The sequence below is a fragment of the Delphinus delphis genome, chromosome 8 (assembly GCF_949987515.2).
Source record: "Delphinus delphis chromosome 8, mDelDel1.2, whole genome shotgun sequence".
Lineage (NCBI taxonomy): Eukaryota > Metazoa > Chordata > Mammalia > Artiodactyla > Delphinidae > Delphinus > Delphinus delphis.
Genome location: NC_082690.1, coordinates 105445134 through 105467482, shown reverse-complemented (window position 1 = coordinate 105467482; position 22349 = coordinate 105445134). Strand labels below are relative to the sequence as shown.

At 39.7% G+C, this 22349-nt stretch overlaps 1 protein-coding gene across 3 annotated transcripts in view; it reads left to right on the top strand.

The window, feature by feature from the left end:
- The window catches only part of KMT5B (lysine methyltransferase 5B), a 53560-nt gene that overhangs the window by 15798 nt on the left and 15413 nt on the right, over positions 1-22349 (top strand). For all 3 annotated transcript variants that reach the window (XM_060019433.1, XM_060019432.1, XM_060019434.1), the window contains exons 2-9: positions 2475-2710; positions 9426-9573; positions 13166-13234; positions 17565-17730; positions 18097-18206; positions 20093-20259; positions 20535-20554; positions 20636-20772. In XM_060019433.1, coding sequence (XP_059875416.1) covers positions 2551-2710; positions 9426-9573; positions 13166-13234; positions 17565-17730; positions 18097-18206; positions 20093-20259; positions 20535-20554; positions 20636-20772 — 977 coding nt within the window. In that variant the 5' untranslated portion in view covers positions 2475-2550. The remainder of the gene's footprint in view (positions 1-2474; positions 2711-9425; positions 9574-13165; positions 13235-17564; positions 17731-18096; positions 18207-20092; positions 20260-20534; positions 20555-20635; positions 20773-22349) is intronic.

The window sequence follows — 22349 nt, the reverse complement described above, 5'->3', positions numbered from 1 at the left end:
TGTTAATCATTGAGGAGTATTAGGGCTCCACAGAGTCTTAAAAACACATTCTTCCATCATTATCTGTAAGTTGCATGTTATATGTGGGCGTTCTTGAGATGAATTTCCTAAAGGACCCAAAGCGCTTTACCACCTTCTTGTTCTTTTTCTCTGGAGGTGCAGAGTCGGGGGTGAACCAGAAAGCATAATGGCAGGTAGTAGGGAGGTTGATGGCGGTGATGGCTGATTCCTGCCATGTCTTGCCTGTACCAGAGCTGCTCCAGCCGCCCGTGACAGCACAAGCATCTTGAGGAAGAAGAGAATTTGAAGAGGTCAGGTTATAATTTATAGTTTAAAGAAAGTACAAAAGTGGCAGCTCCTTTGAGGTGGTTTAGACCACAAACTAGTTTATTTATTCTTTCGTAAGTTGAGTGCCTTTGATCTACTTTGTGCTGTACTAGAGAAAAGAAAAATAAGTTCCTGACCTCAGGAGCTCTCAGTCCATTAAGGAGGCAGACAGGCCTTCACTATATGATGACATAAGGGCTTTTTTTTGGCTGTGTTGGATCTTCGTTGCTATACGTGGGCTTTCTCTAGTTGCAGCGAGTGGGGGCTACTCTTCGTTGCGGTGCACAGGCTTCTCATTGTGGTGGTTTCTCTTGTTGTGGAGCACGGGCTCTTGGCACACGGGCTTCAGTAGTTGTGGCACGCAGGCTCTAGAGCACAGGCTCAGTAGTTGTGGCACACGGGCTTAGTTGCTCCACGGCATGTGGGATCTTCCCGGACCAGGGCTCGAACCCGTGTCCCCTACATTGGCAGGTGGATTCTTAGCCACTGTGCCACCAGGGAAGTCCCTCACCCAGTTTTATAGTAGGGGTGTCCACCTGGATTTGGCAGTGAGGGTCAAGGAAGACTTCCTGGAACATGAAGGAATTAGCCAATCAAAACGACAGGTTGTCTAAGTATAAATATAAGAGATTTGATCATCAATAGGGGGTCTTCTGTTTAATTTGATAAAGTACTAGTTGAAAAATATTTAGCTTAGAACTGATGTATCAATATTTTACTTGCCCTTTCCTATTATTTAAGTAGCAGCATTTTTCTGGGTTTAGTGAAACCTACAAGAAGAATCAAAAGATAGGCACAATAAAAGTTGAATACTAATTGAATTTTAATAGTGAAGGAACCAAGAGAAAATTACATGTTCGAGAACAATTGTAAAAGTATCCTTAATATGGATCAGCTGTTGTTCACGTTTTTGCCTAAGCATGTTGCTCTCACCCACATTTTACCTCACTGTGAATTCACACAGAATTCCTGTGACATGAAAGAGACTGGAGGTCAAGTAAAAATTAATATTTTGTATTTGTGTTGGGTATCATTAAAGGCATCTCCAGGTATACATTTCTGGGAGTACTTCAGAATAGTTTATCATGTGTGCTTTTCTGTGTGTTTGGAAAAAGTGAGGGAAAATGAGCTCTGTCTGGTGTGGTGAGATGAGAGGACCTTGGGCAGCAACGCCTGGTTCTCCTCTGGCTACGGCTGCAGGCTGATTGTGTGGCATTGGGCGTGCTGCCTCAGCTCCGTCTGCAAATTGAAAGAGTTATGCTAGAATCTTAGAGTTCCTTTAGCTCTCAAGTTCTGTTTTTACACTTTCTTATCCTAGAGCCTTTTTAGTCTGACTTACACTAAAGCATAATTCCGTAATGAGGTGACGTCATGGACATCCTTTCTCATTCCATTACCGACAAATGTAATCTATTATACCTTCACTTCCGAAGGTCCTTATAAATTACAAACATTTCTCACTATCCAAGACATTTTGTGCCCAAATTCAGCTAATTAAAATTCAGTTAGTGAGGGATACCACTATATTAGCAAATACAATAATCTCAATTTTTGTTGCCATCGTAAAGGAATGCTAAGGCAGGTATTTCATGACGGGCAATACTTTGATATTCGAATGTTGGTCCCTTAAATATCCTGAATCTTGACTTCAAACTAACAGCAACAAAAGGATGTTACAAAGCTGTTGTGGACAAAGCTTAACTGAGATGCCTTTTCTTCAGCTCCTCAGAAGAGAAGAGAGAACTTCCTTGTTTCCTCACAGAGTTAATAGAATGTTACCAAAACGTGTAATTTGAGCAGGTTATTGAGCTATATACCTAGGTATCAGGGTAATAAGAAGCAAAGATGATTCTTACTGGCAACTGAAAGAGATAAATATTTATTGAGCACTTACTGGTTACCCGTCGCTCTTCAAAGTACAAGCAATGAGCAAGGCAGAACGAGTCCCTCCTCATTCTGGGGGCACCATAGACCTCAGCGTGACGCGGGATGGAGGGGGAGCCAAGGTAGTCTGTGAAGAGCGGAGACACTAATTGCTAAGTTACTTTGAATACTCTGAAAATGTCTCAGGGGTCTGTGTAGCATATGGTCTTTTATGTATTTACCTCCCCATTTTGTTTTGTTTTTTCATGTTTTGTTTCTGTTAGGAGAGAACATTGAAATTATTCTCTAAGCTATTTGAAGAGAGTGACTAAATGCACCTGGGTCAGGCTGTCTGTGGGTATGAAGTGGTTGGGAGAATCCAAGAACATGGTGTTGAATGGCAGGAGAAATGGAGGCAAGTTGTCTAATGACCATCAGCAGAATCAATCAAAATTACAGCACACGGGAAAGGACACCGTGAAGGCTGGCAAGAACGCAGCCGAGAGGAGGTCAAGCAGATGTATGTACATACTTCAACTGTCACTCTTTTGATTGTGATATGGGGCAGTAATTCTTTCCACTTTGTAATGTGTATTCTGTTCTCTGTTGTCTTCAAAACAATTTTTTTATGTTCTCACAGTTAACAGTATAGTTTTTTTACTCTTTCAAAGTTATATCAACTTTTATTCTCATCAAACATTGTATACAACTCAAGTTTAATTCTTAATATAATGTTTTTATATGCATAACTTTATATTTTGTAGAATTTATAACTGAATGGTTATTTGTTCTATTAAAAATATTAAAGTACTGCTATTAAATTTCTTTTAAGTTCAAACTGTGTTTTTTTATATTTGATGTAAGTTTAAGTATGTATTTTTTTAAAAACTTACAGAGTAATATGAATGATAAAGTCAACCCTAATTTACATGATAAGTGGAAGTTAGGGCAGCTTTTCAAATTGTCACCATTTCTTCTATTTATATAGGGTGAACAGTTTATCCTAACAGAGAAGAAGTATTGATAATGAGTTGCTTTTTTACCTCTATATCTCTTGGTGATAATGAGGCTACTTACTGAGAGTTCAAGAAAGTGTAGATTTGATACATGTTTCATAGTTCTTTTAAGAGTAGTAAAATGCCCCAGGATAAGTGTAAAGCTAAGTAGGCAGCTATATAAATATTGTCCAAAATTAGATGGCCATGTTAAGGACAACTTTTTCTCCCTTCCTTCCTTCCTTCCTTCCTTCCTTCCTTCCTTCCTTTCTTCCTTTCTTTGTCTGCACCATGCGGCTTGCAGGATCTTAGTTCCCCGACCAGGGATTGAACCCGCTCCCTTGGCAGTGAGAGTGCGGAGTCCTAACCACTGGACCGCCAGGGAAGTCCCAGACAACTTTTTATGTTTCTTCTTTTCCTAAGGTTAATTTAGCCACAACTAAATAGCCTTAGTTTGTGTTGGAATTGGCCTACTTCCGGTAGATTTGGATTGATTAGCTTGGTATTTGCTACAGTTTCAGATAGAGTGCACCAGTTCTGATCTCATTTCCTTCTTACCTTTTATGGGTCTATGCTATTCACTGGGCCCAGGCTGCCCTTAACTTTTCCGTATCAGATCAGGTCACTGCTTCTGTTTAAAAAAACCAAAAAACAAACAAACCAAATAAACTAGACGATATCCCTGCTTGGGATAGGGGTAAGGAGAGAGCCCAAGACTGATGGGTTTGCCTCTACCTGGACACCTCCTCACCCCCTTAGCATGTGTTGGGAACCTGAAGGAACTGAGAAATGTAGTGATTATGGCAGTGGTATTGGCTCTGGTCAGTAAATTAGGCATCTCTTAAATCTTTTTTTTTTTTTTTCCCAAATTGCTGTTGGCCTCCTTTTTGGGCATCAGTGCAAAAAGGTCTTAATTAGTTTTGTTGTTGGAAGTACATAAGAATTTAGAAAATGACCATTACATGAGCTACACTTCGCCAAGTGTAGACAGATTTGGAGGGATGGGTTGGAAAAACCCAGAGAGTGTGAAGATGAACAGCATCACATTGAATATTATTGGGCACAAATGGTGCAAAAATAGAGCCAATGATGAAGAGAAACAAAGCATTGCGTCACCTTAGATAAACTGCAACTACTTCACCTAACATCAGAGCCGCAGAATACATGAAGCAAAAATTCACAAAATTGAAGGGAGAAATAGATAATTCAACAATAACTTGGAGACTTCAGTTCCCCACTTCCAATAATGGATAGAACAGCTAAGCAGAAAATCAAGAAGGAAAGAAGACTCAAATAGTCCTATACCAACTCTTCCTAACAGACATCTATAGAACACTCCACCCAACAGCAGCAGAATACACATTCTTTTCAAGAGCCATGAAACATTATTCAGAATGGACCATAGACTAGGCCATACTTTAAGCCCCTCAATCAATGTAAAAGGATTGAAATCATACAATATATGTTCTGACCACAATGGAGTAAAATTAGAAATGAATAACAGAAATTTGGGAAACACAAATATGTGGAAATTAACTCACTCCTTGAATAACCAGTGGGTTAAAGATAAAATCAAAAGGGAAATGAGAAAATACGTTGAGATGATTGAAAATGAAGACACAACATACCAAAAACTTATGGGATGCAGCTAAAGCAATGCCTAGAGGGAAATTATAGTTGTGAACACTTGTATTAAAAAAGAAGAAAGATCTCAATCAATAACCTTTCACCTTAAAACACCAGAAAAAGAGAGAGAGAGAGCAAACTAAACCCAAAGTAAGCAGAAGGAAGGAAATAACAGAGTAGAAATTAACAAAATAGAGAATAGAAAGAGAATAGAGAAAATCAGCAAAGCTTAAAAGTTGGTTCTTTGAAAAAATCAACAAGAATTGGCAAACCCTTAAGCAAGACTGATTAGGAAAGAAAGACTCAAGAATCAACATGGAAAGAGGAGACATTACTAGACTGCCTTAGAAAAATAAAAAGGATTGTGACAGAATACTATGAACAATTGTATACCAAGAAGTTAAGTAACTTAGATTAAGTGAACAAATTTCTAGAAAGTAATAAATTACTGAAACCGATTTAATAAATCTTATTTATACAAAATCTGAATAAACCTATAGCAAGTAAAAAAGATTGAATTAGTAATTTTAAAAACAAAGCAAAAAAAACACTACCTACAAAGAAAAGGCCAATATTATCCTGCTACCAAAACCAAAGACAGCATAAGAGAAGAAGACCTATAGACCAATATCTCTAATAAATATAGATGCAAAAATCCTCAATAAAATACTAGCCAACCAAATCCAGCAACAGATGAAAAGAATTCTATAGCATGCCCAAGTGGGATTTATCCCAGGAATGCAAGTTTGGTTTAATATCTGAGAATCAATTGATGTAATACCATATGAATACAATCAAGGACAAAAACCATACTGTCATCCCCATAGATGCAGAAAAAGCACTTGACAAAATCCAACACCCTTTCAGGATAAAAACAGCAAACTAGGAACAGAAGGGAATTCTTCAACCTGGTAAAGCTTAATGTCATATTTAATGGTGAATGGTTTCCCCTAAGATCAGGAACAAGACAGAACTATATTTGTTCTCACCACTTCTATTCAGCATTGTACTAGAAGTTCTGATTACAACCATTAGGTGAGAAAATGAACTTAGAGGCATCCAAATTGGAAAAGAAGAAGTAAAACAATATTTGCAGGTGACATGATTGTGTATATAGAAAATCCTAAGGAATCCACTAAAATATTAGAATAAATGAGTTCAGTAAGGTTGGAGGATACAAGTATACAAAAATCAATTGTATTTCTATGCACTTTCAGTAAACAATCCAAAAATGAAATTAACAATTTCGTTTACAGGGCATCAAAAAGAAAACATATTTAGCAATAAATTTAACAATAAAGTATAAAACTTAAACTCTGAAAATGATAAAACATTGTTGAAAGAAATTAAAAGAAGATCTAAACAAATGGAAAGGGCTTCCCTGGTGGCACAGTGGTTAAGAATCTGTCTGCCAATGCAGGGGACATGGGTTCGAGCCCTGGTCTGGGAAGATCGCACATGCTGCGGAGCAACTGAGCCCTTGTGCCACAACTACTGAGCCTGTGCTCCAGAGCCCGTGAGCCACAACTGCTGAAGCCCACGCGCCTAGAGCCTGTGCTCCGCGACAAGAGAAGCCACCGCAATGAGAAGCCCACACACCGCAACGAAGAGTAGCACCCGCTGCCGCAGCTAGAGAAAGCCCTCGTGCAGTAACGGAGACCCAACACAGCCAAAAATAAATAAAAAATACATAAATGGAAAGAAAAATAAATAAATGGAAAGACACCCCATGTTCATTGATTAGACGACTTAATATTGTTAAGATGGTAATACTCCCCAAATGACCTGCCTATTGAATGTAGTCCCTATCAAAATCTCAACTGGCTTCTTTGCAGAAATTGACAGGCTGATCCTAAAATTCTTATGGAAATTCAGGGGATCCAGAATAGCTAAAACAGTCTTGAAAAAGAACAATGTGGAAGGTTCATACTTCTCGGTTCCAAAGCTTACTACAAAGCTGCAGTAATCAAGACAGTCTTATACTAGCATGTGGGTAGATATATATTCATGGAATAGAATTGAGAATCCAGAAAGAACCCTCATGTTTGTAGTCAACTGATTTTTGACAAAAGTGCCAATAAAATTGTGGAAAGAATAGTCTTTTCAACAGTTGGGGTTGGCAAAACTGTATATCCACATGCAAAAGAATGAAGTTGGATCCGACCTCACACTGTATGTAAAAAACTCAAAATGAAAAAAAAAAAAAAAAAAACTCAAAATGGGGCTTCCCTGGTGGCACAGTGGTTGGGAGTCTGCCTGCCGATGCAGGGGACACGGGTTCGTGCCCCGGTCCGGGAAGATCCCACATGCCACAGCGCGGCTGGGCCCATGAGTCACGGCCGCTGAGCCTGCGCGTCTGGAGCCTGTGCTCCACAATGGGAGAGACCACAACAGTGAGAGGCCCGCGTACCACAAAAAAAAACCCTCAAAATGGATCAAAGACCTAAATTAAAAGTTTAAATTATAAAACCCCCCAGAAGAAAACATACGCATAAATTTTTTCATACTTTGGATTAGGCAGTGGTTTCTTGGATATGACACTAAAAGCACAGGGAACAAAAGAAGAAAAAAGAAAGTACATGAAATTTACCAAAGTTGCAAACTTTAAGCGTTACCATCAAGAACGTGGAAAGACAGCTTACAGAACAGGAGAAAATATTTTCAAATCACATATCTGATAAAGGACTAGTATCCAGAATAAAGAACTCTTACAAGTCAATAATAAAAGACAAACTCCAGGGCTTCCCTGGTGGCACAGTGGTTGAGAGTCCGCCTGCCGATGCAGGGGACACGAGTTCATGCCCCGGTCCGGGAAGATCCCACATGCTGCGGAGCGGCTGGGCCTGTGAGCCATGGCCGCTGAGCCTACGCGTCTGGAGCCTGTGCTCCGCAACGGGAGAGGCCACGACAGTGAGAGGCCCACGTACTGCAAAAAAAAAAGACAAACTCCCATTTTTAAATGCGCAAGGGATCTGAATAGACAGACATTTCTCCAGAGATAGACAAATGGCCAATACATGAAAAGATGCTCAAAATCATCAGTCATCAGAGAAAATCAAATCAAAACCACCACTTCACAATCACTAGAATGTCTGAAACGAAAGGGCAAGTAGTAACAAGTGTTGGTGATGATGTGGAGAATTTACATACACTATTTTTGGGAAGATAAAATGGTGCAGCCAGATGTGGTCTATCCACACAATGGAATATTATTTGGCCATAATAAGGAATGAAGTACTGCTGCATGGTACAACATGGATGAACCTTGAAAACATGCTAATTGAAAGAAGCCAGTCACAAAAAAACACATATGATTCCATCTATATGAAATTTTCAGACTAGGCAAATCCCTAGAAACAGTAGATTAGTGGTTGCCAGGGTCTGTGGGGGAGGGAGAAATGGACAATAACTTCCAGTAGGTATGAGGTTTCTTTTGGGGGGATGAACATGTGCCAGAATTGATTGTGGTGATGGTTACACAATTCTGTGAATATACTTAAAACCATTGAATTGTACACTTTAAATGGGTGAACTGTATGGTATGTGAATTAAGTGTTAATAAAGCTGGTATAGAAAATATAACAACTTTGATAGTTTTATACATACCTACGTGCAAATAATTTGATTCAAAATCATATACTGACCCTTTGGCAGGGACTTAGACATGTAAGTGTTTATTTCTTTATTGGAACAGTGGGTGAAAAGGTTAGACATCTCACTTTGTCACTCATTCTTCCACCTCTTAATTTTGAGAGGCTTAAAGTTATACTGCTGCTATCCTCTGTAACTGCATGTGCTGACTCCATGAAGACCCTCAGTGATGTATACATCAAATGTGAATCAGCACTGATGAAACTTCGTCCATACAAATTTGGCCTTGCTTTCCTCTCTTTACATTGTTTTTCTTCCACAGTTAAACCCAGTTACTTCAGTTATCTTTTTCAGTCACTTCCCTATTTTTATCCATTCCTTCAAAATCTGGTTCAAACAGGTGTTAGAAATAGGCCTGTCAGACTCTCTCTACTTCTCTCCCCTCTTCTCCTACCTGGCTGTGTAATCACAGGCAAGTTTCTTAACCTCTGGGCCTGAGTTGCCAGCAAAGTGGGGATGATAATCACACGTCTGCCCACAAGCAGGAAGTGGAAGGTAACGCCTGGAGGCTCCGTTTTGGTTCCTGAGATTTAGCCTTCTGGCGCTTACTGCAGACGGTATCTCGTGTTCCTCTTGTTTCCTTCTCATGCCAGCCCTGTCTGTAGTGGCCCTTTGTGCTGTCTTGCTACTGTGATGAACATCTGCCCATCTCCTGTGTCTCAACTCTTCCTTGGAGACGCAAGTAAGGCATCGGAGCCAGAGTCTCACAACTGTCCAGACCCCGTTCTTGGGAAACCTGATAATATTATCTAACAGAAATGCTCTCAATAACTAGGTTAATTTACTGCATTTAGTTTTCTGTTTTTGCAAAGGGTACTCAATTCTTAATTAGTAAAACTGATAGAAATAAGCAATTTCAATTCTTAATTACTAACTGGAATGGGCAGTGAAGCTAAAGGTTTTTAAGGTAGATTTCAGTAGTACTCAGTGCGAGTTAATTTTTCTTCTTTTTTCTTCTCACAGGTAATGGTAATTCAGGATTCGAAGGACAGAGTCGATATGTACCATCTTCTGGAATGTCTGCCAAGGAACTCTGTGAAAATGATGACTTAGCAACCAGTTTGGTTCTTGATCCCTATTTAGGTTTTCAAACACACAAAATGAATACTAGGTAATTTTGTCTTTATCCTGAGTGGAACAGATGATATCGTTGAACTTAAGAAAATAGATGGCTAATTTTACTCTCAGTCAAAATTTAAAATGACATTAAAGGAAAGGTTTTGCTGCAGGAGGATTTTCCATGTGTGAGTCAAGAAAAGCAACATAAGCTTCCATGAGTTGTCAGTTTTAATTCCGTGTTCTTGCTTTATCTCGGGATACTTCTATTAAAATACAGAGTTGGAGGGGCATCTCCATATTCTGTTTTAAATGTTGATGAGAATTACCTGAAAGAAATATATGCATCCTGTAAAACCTTGAAAATGTGTATGATTTTTTTCTACCTAAATTAGGTTGCATCAGTTTTTTTCATGATTTTATTACAAACTTTTATTCTTTCAAATACTTTCCACTGTATATAGGGAATTTTACCATTATGTTTTTTTTTAACATCTTTATTGGAGTATAATTGCTTTACAATGGTGTGTTAGTTTCTGCTTTATAACAAAATGAATCAGCTATACATATACATATGTTCCCATATCTCTTCCCTCTTGCATCTCCCTCCCTCCCACCCTCCCTATCCCATTTTTCCCATTATGTTTTATCTTTGAGACTCAGCTAGTCATTATAAGTTAGAGTGAATATTTTTAAAGACGTGGTTATATTCAGTATACAGGTAAGAAAATAGATGTGTAACCACTTTATTGAGTATCAAATGCCATCTATATAAAATACTGCCTAGCTCTTGAAATCTGTGACCCTTTAAATTTCTTTATTCTAATTCTCTTAAACATCATCTCGCTCCCAAAAAGGCCTTTAGGTAATTTCATAATTGACTGCCGCCAAGCACTAAATCAGAACCTTACAACTTTGTGTTGCCTCTTAACTTCCATGGCAAAGGCTTTCGAGTGATAGAAAAGCCTAACATCAGGGGTTTAGAATGTGGAACAAGTTCTGGACCACTGTTCACTCTTACCGTAGCTGCAGCGCCAGTGACTGCCCTAGAGGTGCTTGATCACCAGGGGGGTGGTCACCAGTAATTAATTGGGGGCAGGTGATTAGAGGAAAATCGTGTGTCCGTTTTTTCCTATTTTAATTCTGTCCCTTGCTAGAATTAAAACAAGATAATTCATTTATCAATTATAGTCTAAATCCCAAAAGAAGTAATTCAGGTTAAAACGTGCCTTTGGTATTTTCATGTAATTTCCTGTCATCATATATCTTTACTTACTAAAACGAAGTGAAAGTTGGAATGGACTTGAGAGATTATTTAAATAGTTCCCTGCCGTCAGAGGGACACATACTTAAATTTTCTACATAGGCAAATGGATGGCTGTTCTCTGGAAAATCAGCAGAATTGGATGCCGTAGTGTCCAACTAAAAATCTAGTTTGCATTATTTTAAGCCCACATCCCCTATTTCCCAGTGAACCCAAGAGACCAGGGCTCATTCTCCTACTATTAGGGTCCTAATAGTATTTAACTCACCTGTTAGCCTTTTTTTCTCCGAGGTAAGAAATGTGATTCGCTGTTTCACACAACAGTCTAGTGGCATTCAGAATATTACACAAAGGCCCATAATTACGGCCTGGAGTCATCATTGAAACAGATTCTGTTCGTTATGCCTTGTATACGGAAACATGGGAGCAAATAAACCATTTTTTAAAGTTTTCCATCAAAATTACAACAAAAGTTGTAGTGGCTTGGGAAAGAACTCCATGTATTCAGAAGCCCCCACGCTTTGACTATTCCGGAGGATGCAGAGTTGCCTGTTACTGGGTTCTGTGACAGTAAATAAGTCATGCTTTCTAAACAGTCCTCCTTGACAGCTGCTGCTTTCAGTTAGTTTACGCATGAGTCGCTTGGGGAATCTTGTTAAGATGCAGGTTCTGATTCAGTAACTGTGAGGTGGGGCCTGAGAGTCTCCATTTCTAACATGCTCCCAATTACAGTTGGGAAGCAAGGTCTTAAACCGTCTAGCCTACTGAGCTTTGTCCCGATGTGATAAATGGATAGAAAGTTCCTTATCAGTCGTTTTCTAGGGCTCACTTTAAAACATGTAATCCTAAAATGTCAAGTTTAGGTTTACCACACAGATATTGTTAAACAGGTACCTCTAAATTCATATTTTCCAGTGCAACATTTAATCCTACTCAGACACTTCCTAAAATAGCCGTTCATGGTGTAGATAATGCTACTGCTCCCTGGTTAGACTACGTTGGCTTTGTTACAGTGTCGGCACTTAGGCCAGTGCGGTTGAGCAGTTGATGTTGCTGTGTCAAAGCAAGGTGTGCTCTCCGCCTTTCAGCAGAGGCATTCATTCCAGAGGTATTTTAACAGACTCTCATAAGCTGACATTTGGGGAATATACAGAATTTTTATTAATGAAGCTTGTTAATCTTAATGAAAGGTATATACATTTTCATTTAATCTTAGTGGATTTATTTGAAAATTATCACTTATAGTTCTTTATCTTCTGAGCAAGAATTTACCAGAATGTCACTTACCCCATTTTCAAAGATATTTTATAGACAATAAGGAAAATCTATAGTGCTTTATTTGAATAACCATAAATGTTTCTTAAATTATTAGCTTTTTGTGGACTTCTCTTTCTTTGGGGTGCAAAAGAAGTGACTGGAGGACGTGATTGGAGCTTTGGGTTTTAATTCTCCAAACTGTCCGTCTGTTACTTACATAAGTGGTCTCTTTGTTCTCATGTTTATACATCTGTGATTTGAACTTAGTTTCTCTTTTTTTATGCCCTCCTCCTCTCTACTTATTTCAGTTGTACCTTCAGGAATACTGTTCAGAAACAGTAGATATTTAATTATTTGGCTATATTATGAATTGTCTATATTTTTACTCTTAACGTATCCCTGTATTTACTAAGAAGGCAGTCAGAGTTGTGGCATGAATGCCTAGAAAAAGCATAAACAAAATATTAATTTCAATTTAGTTGACTTTTGTCAGTTATGAAACTTAAGTTCTTCCTTTTAACCAGAGAATAGAGTTGTTAGTAATACCTCTAATTTTTTTAAAAAGCTAGTGGAGAGATGAATGTAGCGAAGCAGGAATGGATGCTTTCAGTAATGCGCCCTCGTTCAGGCTGCGTGACCAGCGATTTCATGGTATCCTGAGGAGTTGGGGGACGTCACATTGTAAAGAAATGGGAAGAGTCCTCTCAGGGCACACAGACTTTAGCCTGGGTAGTCCTTACTCATCCTTCCACTACTGTAACCATCTAATTTTTATTTTCCTTATTTATATATTTGATTATTCGTATCCACCGTTGAATATGAATTTATAAATCTCTTTAAATGCCTCTTGAATATCAAATGCTTGACTAGAAAGCATAAAGAAACTTTTCGACCTTCTAACTTAATATAATCAAGGGTAAAATGATGTTATGTGGGAAGGAAAGCGTTTTAGCTTCCTGGACTTTGTTATCATGCTAGGCCGACCCGTGGCTTCATAAAGTTCTTGAATATCACAGCGTTTTAGGGATTTCTGCTACAACCAATATTGTAAGTCTGTTTAGAAATTACAAGTACAAATTATACAAATAGTTTTTTATTGTTGTTGTTTGTTTTTGCATTTATATAGCGCCTTTCCTTCGAGGAGCTCAAGGCATTTTTCAAAATCTGACAGTTTTTCTCACAACAACCCTGTGAGGTAGGTAGAGAGCATTACAAACAGTAATAAGATACAAACTAACCTGTTTCAGCCTTTATAAATGTTCTTTTATGTTAAGTAATTGGAGGTGTCAGCATAAACACGATTTTTAGAACATTTTGCAAACCTTTTAAAATAGTTTGGTCTTAGTAATAGCTGTATTTAAAAAACCACTTGTACTCCATAACAGGGTAATTTTAAGAGAAATCATCCAAAAATCAGGAGTCACTCCATGGGATTAGCTGAGCACTGATTGCAGGACTCAGCCAGGTATGTTTCTGGTTGCTGTTTATTTTCAGGTCAAGAAGGAATGAAGAGCTGTGGTCCTAGCATGACTCCTCCACTCGGCATCTACGAACTCAGTTCGCAGTTAATCTTTCTTCAAGGGGGAAATGTGTTCACGATGTTGACTCATGGTTTTATTTTATATCTTAAATATTTGAGCATTTTTCTCTCTCTTCCTCCCTCCTTCCCTTGCTCCCTTTTTTCTGTCCCCCCTCCTCTTTCCCCTCCCTCCAGTAGCTCTTGGTTGTACATGCTAATGGAAGGGCACGTAGTGCAGCTAATACAAATCTGCAACTTTTCTTCATTGCCACAGTGGTCTCTTGGGTTTGGAAACAGAAAAACCAAATAGCAAGAAAACCTGGGAAGTCAGTCTCTGGAAAGAGTGGGGAACAGGTGTGTGGGAGTGTGAATTCATATGTTTTTTTCTGCCCCTTTTAGTAGTAAACAATTGTAAATGACATATTTTTAAATTTCTTATACCAGCCATTGATCAGAGAGGTGTGGAAAGAGAAAAATAAATGTTTGGTTTATTTAAAGTTGCAAATGTTAAATATTAAGAGGGAAGAGGGGCACGTTGATGTGGAAATGCCGAATACCCGTTTCTCTTGCCTCCCCTGCCATCCCAGCCCACCCCAGCCCACCCACCCCCAAATAGTCGATTTGTTTCCACCCCTTTCATGGTGCTGTCAGGGTACCAGTCAGCGCTGTCTCTGGCCGAGCTCAGTGCTGGCTCGCAGCGGTGAATACAAGTCAGACCCTGTTCTCATGACAGAACGACACAAGAGGGCTCTCGTGGTTCAGATAAGAGCGGGGCCGAGAAAGGCCTGGGTAACAGTCCCAGTCCTTCCAGCAGTTAGCCCTCATTGGGCCTTATTTTCCTCATTTATGGAACAAGAGATAATTTTTAGATAATCTAAATTTTCTCCTAGCTTTAGAAGTCATGGCGTAAGGATAGCTTTGTGCAATTCGTACGGGAGATTTAGAGTGATTGTGGTTAAGGAGAGGACAGAGCATGTTTTTCTATTCAGTAATAGAAAATTAATTTTTTCTAAGGTCCTCAGTGCCTTTTGCTCTGGCCCTAATAGTTGTAACAATCTTATGTTATTAAATAATTTTTATTTCCCCGCAGTTTTTGTTACAATGGGATTTGACTGGAACTGTCAGCCAGGTGATTTTGATGTTCTTCTATAGGGTTATCGAAAACAACTGTCTCTTCCCCTTCCCATCTGCACCCAGAACCATTTTCTTCCTCCTTTGCCTCACTATCATTTCACGCCTATAGCAGCCAACTGTGACAGTAAGTTTTGACAGTAAATTACATTTTAAGTAAAGTAGAGGTTCTTGCTTAGCGGGCAACAAGGGACAGTTTTGGGGGTTTGTGTTTGAGGCAGTAGAAGGCAGGAAAGCAGAAATAAAAGTCACAGGATATGTGGAAGGCAGAATATTATTAACTCAGGAGTTGATTATTTTGTGTTGGTTTTAGCATATAAATTGTTTGGCATCATGAACAAAGAGTAAACAAAAGGATAGCTGAAAGGTATTTGTAGACAGGGAGGAAGTTTCAGGGAGCGGAGAGCACATGTAAAACCTGTCAGGAATAGCCAGTGTCCATTCCAGGTCTGTAACTTACTTTCTGCCATGTTCTTAAGATCTTCAGGTGAACTTAGTCCTGACTCTTGCTCTCTAATGTGTCGAGCCATGCATTTACTTTACAATTGGCACCGTTGGTCAGTCCCACGTTGACCATGTAAAGATTGCTTGGCTCCTGTCGTTTGCAGCCCCGTCCATCACTTAACATCATGGATTATTCATCGTATTTGCTCAAAGTGAACTACTGCTTTTCTGTTTACTGCGTAAAACTCCGGTTATCTGTTTCCCATCACTTTGTATTGCCTGGAGTGGTGTGCCTTAGCTAACAGCTGCTTGGTGGTCTTATCTGTCCTTCATTTGCAAATAACCCCGTGGTGTAGGGTTGCAGCCAGAAGGATTTAGACCAGGTTTCTTAGAGAAGCCCAATCTTGACGAAATCACTTAATGATGGCTGCAAGTAAGTAGTTTAATATTATAACTGTATGGAAGTTTGGATACTTTCACAGTTCTGCAAATCTTTATGTTAGTGGTTCTCTGATACCATAGTCTGACAGCCTAATTAAAGACATTTGGAATTGTCTAAAGGACTTCCACTTGTCTGTCTGTGAGGGCTGGTGTGCTAACTGATCGAAACGGGAAATAAAACAGGGCATTGTCCATTTCTTCATATGTCTCTAGAACTCCTTCAGATTGTTCTACTTAGTAGTTTTAAGAGCTTACTGAAACTGGAGTCTGCAGCTAGTAAGTTCCTAGAGGTGTCAGCATGCTCACACATCTGAAGGCCTCTAGAGATCCTGCCTAGTAAATTGTGTTACTGTCCTGTTCCTCATGTCTCCCCTCTTCCTTGTTTTAGAACTCCCCTTTACTGTTACTCGCCAGCTGACTCCCTCAGCTCCTGTCATCTCTGAATCAAGCCTTAAGATCCTCTGCTTAGAATTTCTCTCACTTTGTTTTCCTTCTTTTGATTTTCCTTCCTGCCTATAGTAATATTCTGCTTTTTCTTTAGAAATCTAAATTCACCACTTTCATCATTGCCCATATCAAAGTCAACTCCAAACCACCCCCTTCCCAAACAAACCTCATACCTTAGTTATAATTTCCATACTTCAAAGTGCTGCAGCAGTGTTGTTTGTACCACATGAACATGCACTTGCATATTGATGCCTTGCTTATCTGTTTGATGCATGCATATGGCTTTCGGTCCCAACAAAATTTTACCTTCGAGAACAGTAGCCATGTCTTCTAGCTTACATTTTCCACCATAGCACATGTGTACACAGCACCTAATAAATAAGCCTTGGTGAAATATTGTGGCTTAAAATCTTGCTGAAATGTGATGAATACATTTGTGATAGCTTATTTGGAAAACAAAATACTGCTTGAATGCTTCCTTCGCTGGAGTCTATGCTAGCTGTTACCTCAGTTTAGAATTCTCAGGTGTCTGCGATGTGCAGTTTTAGATGCTAGAGCAAGATTCATAGTTCAAATAGTTTTTCTCCTGAGACACTAATATTTTTTTCTTAATGTGTTTTATTTGAAGAACAGTCTGTAATTCCTTGTTTTGTTGGATGTTAATTTTAAAAAAACCTAACCTTATTTTGGAAAGTAGACCAAATGAAATCGACATGAGAAGAAATTTTGGAATTAAGATCCAAGTACCTTTAATCATATTACATGTTTTATTGAGAACATAGCTTTAAAATGAGTACAACTTAAGTTTTACTTGGGCCATGATTGTATCATGTGTTAATATGTGCATAGCCATGTGATATTCTGTAGTCATTATAGCTGATTTTACATGGAAGCCTTCTAAAATTCTACCCCAACAGTTTTTCCTTCCATCACCACCACAACAGTATCACCGCTAGAGTTGTACTTTTGCACACTTTTTGTTCTCTGAACGCAGTTATCAAAGATTAATTTGACATGGATGTTGGAACATCAAGGTGTGTTTCAAGACCTGTTGGGATGCTTAGTTTGGGGTTTTTCTAACTATGTACATAGAGGATGTTTTTGTTTATGGCATGATTTTGTTTGCTTCATCCTTCTTCTGAAGCTTATTGCCTTGCACTCTTCTGGCTTGATTCTGCATGTTTTAAAAAATTCTTGTCATTCTAACTCAATTAGATGAGCTCTATTCTAGATCTATTGTTTTGTACCTCCCAAAGTAGATGACTAGTTATAAAAGCCTGAATCAGACAGCTTTCATTTGAATCACCTGGTCACCTCTCAGTTAATGAGCTAACTGAAATAAAAATATTAAAGTATAGTTTGAAGAAAGAGAAATTATATCTCCTGGTGATCAATATTACTTTAGTAATAATCATCCAGATTACTTATTATGACTCTTCTGCTAGGTCTGGCTGTTTTTAGGTTACTTTTTTCTCAAGATCTCTTAAGCAGTGGCCCAAGGATGATGGAAGATAACTGAAGTTATTGTTCTGATTTCTTTCAGATTTCGGCCTATTAAAGGAAGACAAGAAGAACTAAAGGAAGTAATTGAACGTTTCAAGAAAGATGAGCACTTGGAGAAAGCCTTCAAATGTCTGACCTCAGGAGAGTGGGCGCGGCACTATTTTCTCAACAAGAGCAAAATGCAGGAGAGATTGTTCAAGGAGCACGTGAGCTCATTAACCAAATTAGTACTGTTTATCTGTTTGCATGAGCCTAAATTGTAGGGAACACTGAAATTTTAAATCAGATTTTCATAGAACTAATCAATATGAAGACCTAATAACACATCAGATAACCTGTGTGACTCTCCATAGAGAAAACTCTGTCATCCAGAAGGGAAACTTACTGTGAGCTTTTAGAGTAACATAGCCAAGTCACCAGGTACACAAGTATGGGACATTTTAAAATAACAAAATTTGTTACTTAATCTTAAATTTTTTCATTGTTGGTGGTGGTTTGCTTTTATAATTCTGAGGAAGTCTAGCAAGATAAATAATGTAAAGTAGGTATCACTTTTTTTTTTTCTGTTTTAGGTATTTATTTACTTGCGAATGTTTGCAACCGACAGTGGATTTGAAATATTGCCTTGTAATAGATATTCATCGGAACAAAATGGAGCCAAAATTGTTGCAACAAAAGAGTGGTAACTATTATACTAGTATAAACCCGTAAAGTAATTTTGTTTACAGTTCTCTCTTAAATTACTGTTCATGTGCTAAGAAAGTTGTAGGAAGGAATAAGGCCAGAGCTTACCCTAAAGGAGCCAATGCAGTGCCAGTGCCTCAGCCCAGTGACTGGGGTCGGGACAGTGAAATTAGAAGTCTGAGTTGGGGACTTCCCTGGAGGTCCAGTGGTTAAGAATTCGCCTTCCAATGCAGGGGTGCGTGTTCGATCCCTGGTTTGGGGGCTAAGATCCCACCTGCCTCAGGGCCAAAAAACCAAACATAAAACAGAAGCAGTATTGCAACAAATTCAATAAAGACTTAAAAAAATTTTTTTTATTAAAAAAAACAAGAAGAAGAAGTCTGAGTTGAACCAGATCTCCCTCTAAGCCAGAATGCTTTGTGTTTTCCTTTCATTGAGTCTGGATGCCTGCTCAAGGACTACTGAGAGGTTAGGGACGCTGGGGTTGAATAACCTGGCGTCCGGAGTCAGTTTTTTACTGGCCTATAAGAAAGGTTACGTAGGAATTTCGTGCGTAGAAGCGTCCTAGCACAATGCCTGCTTCAAAATATATATATGTGTGCCAGCTTAAATAAAAGTAGTAGAGTTGAGCCCAGCTAGGAGGGATAAAAGCCATACGTGAAAGAGAGAATATGTAATTATATCTTTCCTCTAATGCCTATTCCCTGCCTTATCTCCCAGAAGAAATATGTAACCCCTCTCTTACACCCCCCCCAGTATTTTTTTTTTTTTTTTTTTTGCGGTACGCGGGCCTCTCACTGTTGTGGCCTCTCCCGTTGCGGAGCACAGGCTCCGGACGCGCAGGCTCAGCGGCCATGGCTCACGGGCCCAGCCGCTCCGCGGCATGTGGGATCTTCCCGGACTGGGGCACGAACCCGTGTCCCCTGCATCGGCAGGCGGACTCTCAACCACTGCGCCACCAGGGAAGCCCACCCCCAGTATTTTTTATAGCAAAATTTTCGGGTCAGGTACCTGAAATTGGAATGGGAAAGAGCCTTCCTCCTGGGCTTCTTGCATGGGTGTGTGTATGTGAGTGAGTGTATCTGTTTGCTGTGGGACGGAATCCAGCCTGCTCATCGGCTCCCATGGCTCCGTGTTGCACATGGCTGTGGAGGTTTGAGGTCTTGGGTTCTAGAGCTGCACCATCCAGTACCATGGCCACCAGCCATGGGTGGCTGTTGAAACCTTGAAATGTGGCTAGTCTGAATTGAGAAGTGCTACAAATTGTGATATACATGTGAGATTTTATATTAAATTGTAAATATTTTTCATTAATATTTCATACTGATTACCTGCTGAAATAGTATTTGGGTTATATTGGGTTAAAATATGTTACTGAAAGTACGTTCACCTGTTTTTCCTTCCTTAATGTGGCTGCTAGAACACTGATGAGTGCCTGTTGGCTTGCATGACATTTGCTGTTGCTGCTCTGCAGGGCGGCGTCCCAGTTCTGGGCTCTCCCGACCCTCCTGCTGCTTGTCTCTGTCTCCTTCTCCAGTGTCAGCAAGTTGAATGCAGTGCGGCGGGTCTTTGAGTCCTTTCTGCCTGCAAAGCACTATGCTGGGTCCGGTAGGGGATTCGGAGGTGTAGGTAGCACGATTCCTAGTGGACTTTCTAGTCTCTGGCAGGGATAAGGCAGCTAGCTGCACAAGTAACTGTTCACAAGGCTGTGGGGCTTCCAGGGAAAAGGAGATGACATCCCGGTGGGGATCCAAGTGAGTCAGCTAAAACATGCACAGCTAAGTCTTCTCGATTCCTGGTATTTGTTGGACAGGCTTATTTTATTGAAAGAAGCCTTACGATTTATAATTACTAGTAATTTTTAACATCACATATTTTAAATAGGAAACGAAATGACAAAATAGAATTACTGGTGGGTTGTATTGCCGAACTTTCAGAAATTGAGGAGAACATGCTACTTAGACATGGAGAAAACGACTTCAGTGTCATGTATTCCACAAGGAAAAACTGTGCTCAGCTCTGGCTTGGTCCTGCTGCGTTTATAAACCATGGTAAGCTCTGTTTCTAAGGTGTTAGCTCTAGTGTTGGGTAGCACTTCTAAAACTTAGAATGACCTTATCTGCCTTTAAAGGAGGGTTGGAAATAGAAATTTCTTCTTTTTGCATAAACCTATTAAAATAAATATTCCTGTAGTTTAACTTAAGACCTGAAACTTCTATCAAAAGTTGGTAAAATTATGTGGAAAGCTTATTTCAGATTTCTGTAATTGTTCGTGTTTCAGATCTTATCTACAGTTAATTGACTTTATCTTTTGGACATTTTTCAGATTGCAGACCTAACTGTAAGGTAAGCATAAAAAATATTTTATCTCAAGTATTTTGTGTTTGCTTCAGGTATGAGTTTCTTAATGAGTTGATTTTATTTCAGTTTGTGTCAACTGGTCGAGATACAGCATGTGTGAAGGCTCTAAGAGATATTGAACCTGGAGAAGAAATTTCTTGTTATTATGGAGATGGGTTTTTTGGAGAAAATAATGAGTTCTGCGAGTGTTACACTTGTGAAAGGTAAAGTATTAAGTAAGATATTCGGCTCTTGCATTCTTTTAACCACCTGATGATTATGAGCATGAACTCGTGTTATCTTCTCATCCTTTAAATGATAAGGGATAGTCTTTTATGTTCTACAGCATTGCACGCAGTACAGCATGCATAAGCAAAACCGAAGAGTACAGAACTATTTAGGGGCCCCAGCACCTGGCCCTTTAAAATGTTAAAATCATTACCAGCAGTTATCATTATGAGTTAATCAGAATGCAAATATGCTTAAAGAGAGAATGGGAAATACCTTACACACACATGCACACGCACACGCCCACGCCCACACACACACGGTGCCAGGGTGGGGTTGCTCCGAAAATGGCCAGTGAAGTTCACCACTGCTAATCATGTAAAAACCCTGAGGTTGTCTTGGGTACTGCCAAGCTGTGTCTTCTGGAATTGTTATGTTTGGATGCACATGCTCTTAATAATTTCTAAGTTCCGTTACTTGGTGAAGAACTTCCTTTTGGGACCCATCAAGATTCTGGAGTCCTTGTGGAAATCCCCCAAATCTGACTTAGCGGGACTCCTTGTCCACACGGCTCGTCTCCTCGTGGCGATTCTGCGTGTCTGAGCTCAGAGGCAGCTTCACGAGCTTGTCCGGGCCGGTGCTGCAGGAAGGCCCCCATGCTGGCGTCGGCCACACAGGGAGCACACCTGGATTTGGTTTTTGGTTATTGTTTTTATTTTTTTAATTGAAGTATAGTTGATTTACAAGAGCATGTTAGTTTCAGGTGTACAGCGCAGCGATTCGAGTATACGTGTATATACGTAAATATTCTTCTTCAGATGAGCACACCTGGATTTGTTGAGCCCATTTTACGTGCTGTACTGGGTGCTTTGCTCACCCTGACTCATTCAGTCCTCACAGCTGTCCTGGGAGAGAGCTGGTGGTGTGGCCACACTGCAGGTGCAGAAGTCCAAGTCAGCCTGACCTCAGAGCCTTTTACACATGGAAGCAAAGATAGGCGGTGGTACTACTTCTCCGCCAGCCATCCGGCCTCGGGAGAAATGCTGATTCCCCAGAGCCCACGTTTCCCTTCTTTCAGGGAAGCCAGCGGTTTCCCCTGTGTCGTGAGAGAGCAGAGGCATGGGGTCGTGGTACAACCCCAGCTGTTTCTCTCCCAGCTCTGGGATCTTTGCCACGAAGGGAGGGCAGAAAACCTATTCCTGATGCTGCTGAATTTTTGCCCTTTTGCAGGGAGGGAGTGGGAATGCAGGGGGATAAAATTTATCTTTTTCTAAATTAAAAAAATGGTTCAAACATTGGTTAAATCTTAGACCAGTCCACAAAAAGACCCTTTAATCCATGAAGTAGTTTAATTACAGTTGAATAATGCTTTAAAACCATTTTAGAGATAACATAGTATAACAGTGATGTGCATGAGATCTGGCGTCAGACTCCCTGAGTTGGAATCCTGTGACTCTGCATTTCATTAGCTGTGTGATCTTGGGCAACTTAGCTGCTTTTGTGCCTTAAGTACCCCATCTATAAAATGGGGATAACATTAGAAACTATCTCATAGGGTTGCTGTGAGGATTTA